Source organism: Stegodyphus dumicola, chromosome 7 (assembly GCF_044657685.1).
Source record: "Stegodyphus dumicola isolate Sdum_Otavi_A_Nest chromosome 7, ASM4465768v1".
Classification (NCBI taxonomy): domain Eukaryota; kingdom Metazoa; phylum Arthropoda; class Arachnida; order Araneae; family Eresidae; genus Stegodyphus; species Stegodyphus dumicola.
In genome coordinates, this window is record NC_140774.1 from 123738849 (window position 1) to 123752207 (window position 13359).

A 13359-nucleotide genomic window follows, 5' to 3' on the forward strand; every position below is an offset into this window, starting at 1 on the left:
TTTCGAAAACCGTTTTAACTGATTTTAAGGGATTAACCCTTTGCATTGACTATAATATGCAAAACCTCTAGCAGAGACATGAACTTAGCTATATCCTTTGAAGTGTTTGCATTTTCACAAAATTCATTTCTGTTCATGATTTACTGAATATCTTTTCCATATTGATATTTGAAAACTTTTGCAATATGCTAAAATTAAAGGTTGACTGTTAGCAGTTGTATTTGCAGGAAGAGAAACTTATATTTTCAGGAACGAATTATAGGTACACTGCGCCCAAAAAAAGGGGGTGGGACAGTTCTATACCTCTTGTTCTACTGAGCCGATTGACGAAATTCAAATTGCGTTTTTCATGTCTCAAAAGAGTGACTTAGAATATTTATTAGATTTACATATAACATTGTTCTAATATAGGTGTTTTGACACAAAATCAGACTTTTTCTGAAATGACATGTCAATTTTTCCATATTTTGATTCTACGACTCAAATTATGCCTAGATATTAAATTTTGTAATTTTTGGTGAGAAATTTAAAAATTTATCTTGGTGCATTTTTTTCAGTTTGCGCCAAGAATAATTCACTTAGCGAACTTCTTAATTAATAGCAATCAATTTTCTTTTCCTTTTCTTTTCATTGTAGACAAACGGGGGAAAAATTCGTTCTTTCAAATAAGTTTAATAAAGTGTGTAAACCACGTTTGGTGTTATTATAGCTTATGACAAATATGCCAAATTTCAAAACGTGCCAATATGTAAATTCACGTATATCTTAGGAAATTTTGGATAAAAAATTCTAATTTTTTGCAGGTATGCTTAGAAATACATCTACTTTAAGATGATGGTAAAACTTTTATAGGTAATAATTCAAAATTTTATTCGAAAAATTTATAAATATTATTTATAAATACAAATTTTAAAAATAAATCATAAAAAATGGGCGAATTTTATTTGGAATGAACCTAAATTTCAAAATGTAAAGAAGAACCAAATAAGTTTAATGAGAAAAGTGATAAATATATAACAAGTTCAATTAACATGGAGGAGTTAAAAATTTTGAGAGCTAATTTTTTAAAAACTACTCGTGTTATCTTTACAAAACGTAGTAGTTTGGCATAATTTGAGTCGTAGAATCGAAATATGGAAGAAAATTGGTATGTTATTTCAGAAACAGTCCGATTTTGTGTCAGAATACCTATATTAGAACAAAGCTTTATATAACTCTAATACATAATTTAAGTCACGCTTTTGAGACATAAACACAAGTTGAATTTCGTCAATCGGCCCAATAGAACGGGAGATACAAAACTGTCACCCCCCCCCACAGTGTACATGTGCTGCAGAGTTGTAAGTAAAACTATATTTTAATCTTTCAGTTTGCTGTCCCACTCAAAAGAAAACCAGTAGAAACACTACTTTTCATCAATCAGTTCTTGTTGCTATGGTAAGCTAGAAGTAAATTCTTGACTCCTTTGAAACATCAAGGTTTTCTGCTTTTGTTAATAACCAGTGCTGTTTTTTAATTGTTGGATCCATACTGTATGTTCTGTAACAAAGTACAGTTTCATCTGCAATGTAAATTTTATATATTTATTTAGCAGCTCAAGTAAAACTTTTTTTTTATCCAGTTATCAAGTGCATAATGATCTACTTCTTCCTTCTGACATGAATTTGAATTAATAATGCTGCATTTTTCTTTCTCCAATTTATAGCCATATGTCAGTTGATATCATATTCTTTCCTAGCAGTTCGCGAATAAGTCAGAAAAGCTTTAGAAATAGAAACATTTTTCAGCTTTATATTTATAGCTAGAAATCACTCCAGAAAAGCAATTTCAAAACTTCCCAATTTTTGTCTTTTCTGCACTTCTTGAGAAATTTACATGTCTTCTTAATTTTTCATCAATTATAAATCCTTGTTTAAGCAAACTGCACAATGCTGTTTGTAAAATCCAAAGTTTAAATCTAGCTTTTCTTTGGTTGCAATTACAAACAGCACTAAAATATTTAACAATTGTATCATTTTCTTTCAGACTTAAATCTTTTTGCTTGATATTTTGATATGTAACAAGTTAAACACACAAAAATTTTTTAAATGCTTCTTCTACTAATTTATTCAAATTTCAAAATTTACATTCCTAGTCAGCAGAGAAGCCACTTTATTACAAGCAAAATGCTTTCTGTATGCTATTATTATTGATTACAAGCAAAATGTTTTCTCTGCTTTTCTTCCAGTCAACAGTTACCACTTCATTTCTAGTCAAAGATTGTATGGCAATGCTTGGAAACATTTCATAAACTTTTTAAACTTAGAATTATTTTAAAGTTAGAAGTTAAAATTCAAATAGAAAAACATTCCAGTGAATTAATTTTATTGATACAAAAATATTTTATTACTTTACAAAAAGTTTGGCATACCAGATTATCTCATGAAAATTTAAATATAGTTTAAATACATAATGAAAATTATGCATGTTTATATATGTATGTACTTACATGTCACAAAATGCACCATATATAAAAATGTCAAATAACATATTTGCTCTCAGCACATCTATGCTTCAGTTTCCCTTCGTAGACCTACTATATCACATGCAATATGGGAATGAAGTATCACTGATGGCCGACAATGTCGAATTTGATAAACATGGAATGTCTTAAAAGAAGCTTTAAGATAGCATAAATGATACCAAAATGTCAAGGAAACTACTTAATGGAATATCTGAAGCATTAAAGTTTGTTACTATAGGCATTATTTTTACTTCATTATAATTTGTAAAACACACAAGATTTAGACATATTTTACATAGTCAAAACACTCCAATGTTTTACATATATAGTATGGATATAGTATAGGATATAATATGCACCGATCTTTTGAATTTTTTGAGTTTTCTGCCATGTTAATGCACAGAAAAGAACAAAATGTATAAATATAATCATTATTAGCAATTGTTTCGAATTGCCTTTGCCTTGTTTCAAATTTTTAATTGCATAAATCAGATTTTTTATGTATGAAAAGAATTAAATCATATATATATATACATAAAAGAATCCAAATATTTCAACAAAAAGACCATGAGCACATAATGACATTCAGCACTCCAAGGTCACAGACCTACAAGAGAATCTCCTTAACAAGAATGAAAAGGTTAAAAGCAACAATTAACAGCATGAATAGCAAATAATAAAACAATACTAGATTCTAGACAATAAAATATAATCAAAATAGAAACAAAAAAATCTTTGATGTGATATTAATAACATTACTAAAAATATGCTCAACTATTCATCAATTTATATGGTAAATAATCCCATGGTGGTCCTTACTTTTCAATGTATGGACAAAAGACTAGAAATATACTTCAACCTAAAACATTCTAATGCCTTTATTCTACTAAAGCATTAACTGAAAATAGATTCACATAACTGCAAGCAAAATACATGATAAAATGACATTATTTCACAACACTCAGAACTGTTACTTTAATTGCTCAATTCTGCTGCTGCAAAATACAATATTATGTACATTAATTTATACACATCTGCAGAAATCTGAATTTAATGCTTTCATTATTATATTAATATGCAAAAAAATAGTATATAAATAACTGCAGAATTTATAAATCCATAAAAACTTTTCCTTCTTAGGATGTAACAAGTTTTATTATCCATTGGATTAAACTTACCACATCCTGAAAATTACAAGATTTGAAGTGACTTTTGCACGATGACCCTTTGCTAATACATGTAGGCTTCCTACAACACGTTTTCGCTCCAAAGCGGTTAGAAAAATGTGGAAAGTTTCTTACAGCATGGTACTTTAACAATGTAGTTTAGGTAATGTGTGGCAGCTCCCCTTAGTCTTCAGTTGGATAAACCTTTAACCGACATAGCGCATCAGCACACAAAGCAGAAACTTACCCCTAGACAGGAATTCTAGGAACTGCCACGGACACACATTCATTCTCTTTGTTCCATTGTGCATCATCTTTGCATGACAGCTATGGCTTGCTTGCTTTCTAGTATTGTAATCTTATGTAGGCATTCTGAGCATGGATAAAGTAATTTACTGTAAAGAGTACAAAAAGTCTTGCTTGGATTGTATGCACCCAACTGCCCGTGGTTGTTTGATTCCTCAAATTCATCACACATTTGCTGGATTCTTGCCATAACCCAGTGTATTTAACAATTGTTTTACGAGGTGAAGCTGCAGTTGAATCTAATAGTTAAATTCTAGGGTAAATAACCTCCATGTTTATCACTTCAAAAGTAAAAATAAAAATTTAAATTATTAAGAATTTTATTTATTGTTTAAAAATCTTTCAGCACAGCAGTTGCTTTCTTTTCATCCCAGTCAGGGAATGAATGAGTGCTTAATTGCTTTTCTCAGTGAGTGGGGTGAAGTTGGGGTTGCTATTTGCAGTTTTGCCAAGAAAGAGGATGGCCTCCTATTGGTCATCGAATGATTGATGTGATAGTAACACATTTTAAAATAAAGAGCTAGATACAATATAATCTACTGCTTCACATATTTTTTTTTTCTTTACATTCTCTTTGCTCAATAATATTTACATTTCATATTGTAATTTTTACAACACGACTTCTTAGAATGGTAGAACTATACTCTATGGTGGATGCAAACACTTTCTACTATATTCAGTGTTCTCAACTTAGGTTGACTGCTAGTATAGTGCACATTAACATAACTGCTCAGTGACACAGAGCACAGGAAAAGAAAAGTCTTTCTCGTGTCCTCTGTTGAGCGTTTGCTTTTTGTATTGGAGTTCCCCATTTTAATGCAAAAAAGTAGGTGAAAATGCTTTTAATAGTTTTACTTACTTTAGTGCTGGGACAGCTATAAACAAGTGCTTTATATTTTTTAACAACACAGTGAAGGTACGTGATTTTTACTGCCCATAAAACTGAATGAAAAAAAATCTTAGCCCTAACAATAGAATGAAAAGACTGTCATTAAAAAGGAAATTTATATCTCTTTCAAACAAAGATAGAAATTTTCGATTGAATTAAAAATCAAGAGCAGATAGCTGATATTGGTAGGCATTTTAATTTAATTGAGTCAACTACTCGGTCGAATAAGCAATTGGAAGAAAAGATTAGGAATTTAGTCACATCCAGATTATTTATGCTCATGAAAAATGTTCTTCTGAGAGCACCTATAAGGGAAAAAATGGAAGAAGTGCTAATATTACGGGTAGAAGATATGAATAAGAAATGGTTGCTTTTAAATAAAAGTGCACTTAAACAAAAAGATTTGACCCTTAATATTTGATTATTTAAAACATATGGGACAGTCATTAGCTGATGAAAACAGTGTTAAATTAATGGCTAGCAATGGTTGGTTTGAAAAATTCAAAACAATACCCCATTCACTGCACAACATACACCTACAAGGGGAAAAGGCCTCTGCAGATGAGGAGGCAGCAAAAAAATATCTAGCAGAACTAATAGCTATTATTTGAACAAAGGGGTATTTGGCTGACCAAATGCTTAATGCTGATGAAACAGAATTATCATGGGGAAAATGCTTAACAGGACCTATATCTCAAAGAATGGGGAAAAAAAAAAAAAAAAAAAAAAAGTTGCATAACTCTATTTCTATGCAGTAACGCATCTGGTGATTTAATTACCAAGCCAATGCTCATTCATCAAGCACTAAATCCATGCTCAATTAAACAGTGCAATAAAAACAAACTTCCTGTGTATTAGATAGCCAACAAAAAGGCATGGGTGACTGGCCATTTATTTAAAGATTGATTCCATAACTGTTTTGGTCTGGATGTAGAAAAATATTTCAAAAAGAAGGACTTAGCATTCAGAGTCCTACTAATCTCAGATAATGTACCCTTGCGTCCAACTGATTTAAATCACCCCAACGTTGAGGCTGCATTTTTACCATGCAACACCCCTCCGCTACTGCAACCCTTGAATCAAGGAATGATTGTGACTTTTAAATCATTTGAATTAATTTTGGAGAAAATAGAGTCTACAGATATTGTAGTCAGTGAAGCTTGGAGACAATTTTCAATTTTATAGAAATTATTGGCTCGGTCCTAAAAGAAATATGCCAGTCATCTCTAAATGCTTCCTGGAAATCTTTATTACCAGAAACAGTCAGTCAAGAAAATATTGTTGAGCCAATTCAGCATGAGTATAATAATTATAGTAAGTTTTGCACATGAAATGAAAGGTGATGGATTCACTGAAACTGTTTTCAATGAAGAAACCAAAAAGTTCACTCTGAAAGATATAGAAAAATGTTTAAATGTGGCAAAATAGATGGAATCTGATTTTTTAGAGAACAATCCACTGCCAGAGAAAGAGCAGAAATATTTAAAAGAAATCTTCAAAACTGCTTATCTGCCTATCAAGATATTTATAAAGATTTGCAAAGCAAGAGCAAACAATCTCTAACGACATTTTTTTTTTAAACCTAAGCCTACTGGAAGTGCAGTGGAACTTGATGATGAAATAAGCTGAGATCTTGAAAGAAAGCCAGTCAAATGTTCTCGAACAACTAATAATAAGTGATGATGAGGAATAAATTTGTGAGTCTAACATTATTTTGCTTTTTGATTTTGACTTGAAATCATAATCTTTTTGTTTTTATATGATGTTAAATTTTATTTAAGTTTTTTATGAAAAGTTTTATGCACATAAATTTTAAAAACAATGAAAAAATTACACCATAAAAGGCAGTTTTTCTCTTTTTAGAGCCAAATCCCACTTTTTGTATTAAGTAGGTATCTCCTACAATGCTATTTCCCACAACGCAGTATTTTTAAGCAGCGCTCCTACCACACTGCAGGAGGCCTACCTGTATTATAATTTCTAAACTGACTTAGACACAATGATTCTTTACTGTACTGTATTTACACACCAATAAAAAAAAAGTAAGTTTTTGTCTCTTTTCTTACAAATTATAAAATTCATAAAATATAATAAAAACGTAATTTGGTATTAAAGTATAAAATCACAATCAGCACATATTTCTGAAAATAAGCTTATCATCCATGAATGAGCCAAGAGGCAAGATTGTGCTACAAAAATTTAGCAGAAACTGAAAACCTGTTCAAAAGCAAAATTCAGCTATATGTATGACTAACTCGCTTTCTAAGTTAGCTGGATCTATCAGACAAGCTGAAGGTAAAGTGCCAATTTACCTCCATCATCCAACTGAGAAACAGAGGTAAGAAAATTGTACAAAGAAAAGGACAATTTAAGGATAAATAATTCATCTCAAGTTTATCGATATTTGGACATGCACAACATTTAGCAGTAGCAGGTGAATTGTACTTTGGCAGTGGCAACCATTTTCAAGTAGTCACTAGATATTTCCTGCAAGAAGTAAAAAATGATTCTTTATTTCTGCTATATGACGAAAAGAAAAAAGTTTACTGAAGGAAAAAAAAAAAAAAAAAAAAAGACTACCAGTTTTGCTAATTATAAACTAAAAGTATTCACTTGTTCTGAGCAATGCTATGGACAGAAGTGAAGATACTATTATCTATTAAGCACACAACAACGATGTAAACGCATTGACTGGCCACAAGTAAACTCGTGTCGTCATGGCAAAATGTTGTTGACCAGTCATGAGTAAATTCATGATTGATATGCCTTTGTTTCACTTCAGCTTCGTTCAGTCAGTGCCTTTTTGGATGGAGTGTAATTGTTATTCAGCAGACCTCAAGTTTCTCTAGCTAATTAAAAAACACCTGTCAAGTTGTATACCCTTTCTATTAAAAAGAAATTTAAACCCTGACACATAACATACCGATGAAGAATCCTTCAACGAATTACACACAGCTGATTTATCTCAGGGTTTGTTAAACTTTTTCGAGTCGCAATCCCCTTTTATCACTGAGATTTTTTTTGCGATCCCCAGAACCCCATAATTATTACAAAAATTTTGTGGGACCCCATAAGTATTGCGCAAATCCGACACACACGTGAATGATTGTCACGTGTGTGTCGGATGAAACTGTCAATTTTTTCACTTGTACTGTAATATATTATTGCAGTTTTACGTCATTAACTTTAATTTCTAATTTTAAGACATAGAAAATGTAAAAATTTTAAATAAGTAACAGATGAAATAACAGCATCACATGCAAAGCAAGGAAAATGAATGTTTATATTATAAAAAGAATGCGTCGAAATGTATTCATTTTTTTTTCTTTGACTATATTGTCTTATCGTTATCTATTTTCAGATGTATTGTGTAAAAATATTTGGTAATTTAAATATTATTATAATAAGTTAAAGAAATATCACAAAACTGCTAAAATTTTTGTTAACCCCTGCTGCAGGTCCCGCAACCCCTTGGGAATTGCAACCCACAGTTTAAGAAACTCTGATTTATCCTGATTGCCTCAGTGATTTTGAAATAAGTGATACTTTATCGGAAGACGGTGATGAGTCTGATATTAGGTAACAAAAATGAAGAAATGTAATAGAATCTCATAGTGACAATGATTTAGAAGAGGAGTGGATTAAGGATAATATAACGTCAACCTTACAGGATTTTTTAAACATCCCTGGTTAACTGTTCAATTTAATGATATGCCAAGTATCAGTAAGGTAATGGCTGTACTTTATTATAGTTTTTTTTTTATTTATTTAATTGTTACACAAACCATTATATACTACTCTCAACTGAAAGAATTCCATTAAAACTCTGTGAAACTCTTACTATGGACAAATGTTACCACTGATGAAATTAAACAAGTTTTTTTTTTTTTTTCTTTCTTTTTCTTTTCTTTTTTTTTTTTTTTTTAATTACTGGTATTGATGGACAAACCAAGAAATCACACTGGAGAGATTATTGGTCAATGGGCTCTTTGGTTGAAACACCAATATTTCGTAAAACTATATCCAGAATGAGATTTGACCAAATTTTTACTTTTTCCATCTGAATGAAAATATGTATATACATCCACTAGGCAAAGACTTTGCAAAATTAGACTGCTTTTGGATGATATTATTTTAAAATTTCAATTCCTATACATTCCCAAAAAGGAGTTAGCTTTAGACAAAGCAATAGTACTATACAGAGGATGCCTTACCTTCAGAACGTATGATACGGCAAAAATAATTAAAATACAGAATTTTAGTTAGAATGCTTTGTGAAAGTGAAATTAGATACATATGCAACTTGAAAGTCTATTCAGGACAGTGAAAGAAGCTGCAAAAAATCCTATTGTATGTGTTGGAGCCATATCTTAGTCATTGGCATTATATATATGAAGACAATTATAATAACAGTGCTTCTACAATCCAAATCTTATGAAGAAAGAAAACTCTAGCCTGCCGTACCATACGAGAAACCCATGGCTTACCAAAAGTTCTAATAAAAGAGTCCAAAAGTGTATGCAAAGAAGAAATGACTTTTGTAGAAGGGGACCTATTGCTCTTATTACATGGAAGGATAAAAGACTAGTGCGTATGATAGCAACTATTCATGAAATCAATCCTGAAATCAAGTGGTGAGAAAAAAAGAAATTCTGTGCATGACACGATTAAACCTATAAGTGTATTAGAATATAATAAACACACGAAAGGGGTCAATCACATAGATCAGTATTTGGCGAAGAGTAATATCTTATGAAAAAGTTTAAAATGGTCAAAGAAATAAGCATTCTTTCTCACAAACTCCACTTTGTTCAATGCATTCAAAATTTACTATAACTATCCGTCACAAAATAAACTAAAATTCAAAAAATTTCTATTGGAAATAGCTATGGGATGGATAACTGTACATTCCAATGAATGCAATATACAGGGTGCAGTAGTGAATTGATTAAGCAACAATGCTTGTTTTGGTTTGGCTGGAGTGGGAAGAAAGATTCTACTAAAAACATGTAAAAAAAAAATGTTAAGTATTTTTAGTAACAATGGAGCAGTGGACAGAAGCACAACATGCTTATGCTGTACAGGCATTTTAAAAAACGGCAACAATTACATAATAACTCAGCATGAATTTTGAAAAGAGTTAAGATTCATGGTAATAACGCTATTCCATTAGCCGATGCTATCAAGAAATGGGTATGAAACTGTGACGCCACTGATTTGACAGTAAATAAGAGAGGCAGTAGTGAAAAAAACAGTGTGTTCACCCTAGAACATAGAGGCTGATTTTTTTCTGTGGGGCTACTTGAAATCACATGTGTTTAGTTCTCTAACACCACACATAAAATTCAGGTGTTCAAACATCGAATTAAGGAAGAAATTAAATGAATTCCTACAGATGCTGCAACAGATAATGAGTAATGTTAACAGAAGTCTTTCCGAGTGTGTATGGAGGGATGGTGGGCATCTAAGACTTTTTTTTTTTTTTTTTAAATAGACATTTTAGAATTTTTTTTTTTTTTTTTTTTTTTCCCCAGCTTGAAAACTAAATGCTTTAGTGTTTACTGAGAGTTCTTGCATATAAGTAAATAAAGCTAATCAGTCCCTCTAGGTAGCACTTTTAAAATTGTTCAATTCACTGCTGTATCCTGTGGTATGTGAGCTTCCTCTAGTATTTACGCAATAGCTACTTACAGTGATCTACACAACAGACTTTCCAGACAGCTAAGAGATCACATTTTAGAAAAAAAGTACTGATTAATAAATGTTATGAATATATAAAATTAAAGTTATATTTTTTCAGTTGTTTAGCCTTCAGTATCATTTTTATGATTAAATGATTTCTAAAATGTTTTCAATTCATACATAAAGTCTATTCCCAAACTTAAGTAGCCAAACATTTGCTAAAAATTCTTGGCTTATACATGGAAGTATACATCAATTATTTACAACAAATAAATAATGCAAAATGACTATGAATGCCATGTAAGAGTAGATGTATATAAAAAATAATGCAAAAGAAATAAATTTCATCATCTGAGTAAAAGAACTAATTATTCAAGACTGTATCAATTTCAAAACTCCACCAACTAAATGCAGACTTCCAGTGACCAGAACCTGTATATGGCTGGCATTATTCAACATTTGAGCAAAAATATCATTCTTGTCATTTATATCACATTCATGTGTAACAACGGAATCAAACCTGTTTAACCAGTTTATTGCACTACTTAAGCAAGAAAATAGTAGCGAATTTTCTGAGTTAAAGGCACTTATTTCGGGCTTCACTTGTGGTGTGGAATTGCCATTGAGAGCTAAATTTAGCTCATTTTCATGCATACTTCTGATCAAGTGATTCCATATTTCTTTATTTGTTATACATTGCTGCATTTCTTTCTCAGGTTCGACCAAAAAATTGCTGAGATCTAAGCATAAAGAAATACAATCATAAGATTAAAAAAATCACTTATTATTGTACATACAAAAATTATCAAAAGCATTCTAATTTATTTAAAATTTTAGAGGTATTTTTACTATGTAAACTAAAATCAAATTTATTCAAAAATTATTTAGCATTACCATACGGAAAGTTATACAAAATTATAATCAAACTACTTTATTTAGTTCCTGAATTTTAATATTTCTTTCATTATTCATTATTACCTTACTATATGAAAATATAATAAAAAATTTTACAAAAGGTAACAAAATAAATAAATTAAAACTTAATATATGTAAAACAGATACAGCTAAAAAAAAGTTCAGTTTTTTTTAATCCAGTTATTGGATATAATCTCATTCATTCCTTCTTTTTTCAACATAAAACACCTTTTTAGCTCAAAAAACTGTTATGAATGAAGTTTACTGTTATGAATAGTACACTTCATATACATACAGTTATGTATGCATATGAAAGTGCTATTAATTGTATAATAACAAATACTTTAAATTTTAAAAAATTTTCAACAGAATTTTTAAATATGTTACTTACTTATATGCTTGGTTACTCTAAACATGATAAAATTTAACATTTTCATTAGCATACTATATCAGTATTAATTATTATTTATGTAATGACATAAATAGGGATTGCACTTATTATTTTGTTTTCATTTAAAATTTTAAAAAGTTTTAAAAAATGCATAGTAATTACCAAAATTTAATTAAGAACATTATAAAACCATTTACCACATTTCATTATTAAAAGTAATAAATAAGAAAGCAGCATTATTTCCAGTAACATGTGGTACAATATACTAATCTGATCTTCAAAAACACAGTTATACTTACATACATTTACATTATTGGCAATTTTGTTTTCAGTTTTTTCACAGATAAGAATTCCTTTTTAAATAGTTTTCCAGAACTACAAAAAAATGCTGCTATTTAACCAATTATAGAAAAGCATACAAGATTATCTGTTTACGGATTCTTTCATGGAAAACTTTATAACATATACCGTGGCTATTCATATTTCATACAAAAATTCCATGCAGCCAGCAAGTTCATTTGAAACATAAGCTCAAGTTGAGTTACTGGTATTCAGAGATCTAAAGTATTCAGTCACAGTGTCTAGAAACTCATTTATGAACTATGGCGGGGGTCAGCAACCTTTCTGGAGTTAAGAGCCATTTTCCCCCCTTAAAGTTGTAATAATTTTTTTTAAAGAGCCAAATGTAAGTGCATACATCAGTAATATTAGAAGAAATAATATAATGGTTATCAGCTATAAAATATGTTTGTGAAAACAAAACATTTTATTTTATGTAGTAATAGAACATACGATTCTATATATTAAAGGAAATGGATAAAATTTTTTAATAACTAATTAAAATAAACCTAACAGCAAAACTTAATTTCAGTAGATTACACAGCTCTGCTTAAAATACAAATTAAATGCAAAAAATTAATAGAAAGACAAATATGTAATATTAGAGAGATTTTTAGGATTGAGTAGAGGCACGAAGTTGTTCCAATTTTGGTGAATATTCAGAAGGTTTCAACTTCATGCAACTTTCGAGGCTTCCATCATTAAGTATACTTCTTATATTCGTTTTCAATAACGTTCATATCTGAAAGTAATTGTTCGCAGTACTAAGTAGATCTGAAATTTGTCAAGATGCCAAATGTACGTTTTCACTTGATCATAAAAATCGGAAAGACAGTTCCATGGTTCAAATATAGTTTCTTCCACCTTTCCACATTTTGTAAAATTCAACCACTGGTATCTGGCAGCAAATTTTTCTGTCTCTCTAGTTAAGCTTTCTATTTCTGACAACAAATTTATGAACTTTTCTGTCCATAGTTTTTTTAATTTTTTAATCTAACAACTGTAACTCAAGTTGAGCTCTATCAGTGGTTGGGAATGGTGTAAAATTCAACTCGCAAACTTTTGCCACTAGTAGCTTTGTTAAAAATGATAGAGTAGACTTTTCAGATCTAAAATCTTTATTAAATTCTCCTGCATTTTTAGCTGTGACAAAAAAATATACTGTTAA

At 30.2% G+C, this 13359-nt stretch overlaps 1 protein-coding gene across 3 annotated transcripts in view; it reads right to left on the minus strand.

The window, feature by feature from the left end:
- Positions 1-2347: 2347 nt before the first annotated feature.
- LOC118185754 (folylpolyglutamate synthase, mitochondrial-like) overlaps positions 2348-13359 on the minus strand; it is a 122223-nt gene continuing 111211 nt past the window's right edge. For all 3 annotated transcript variants that reach the window (XM_085820782.1, XM_085820781.1, XM_085820780.1), the window contains exon 12: positions 2348-11286. In XM_085820782.1, the coding sequence (XP_085676908.1) occupies positions 10919-11286 (368 nt within the window). In that variant the 3' untranslated portion in view covers positions 2348-10918. The remainder of the gene's footprint in view (positions 11287-13359) is intronic.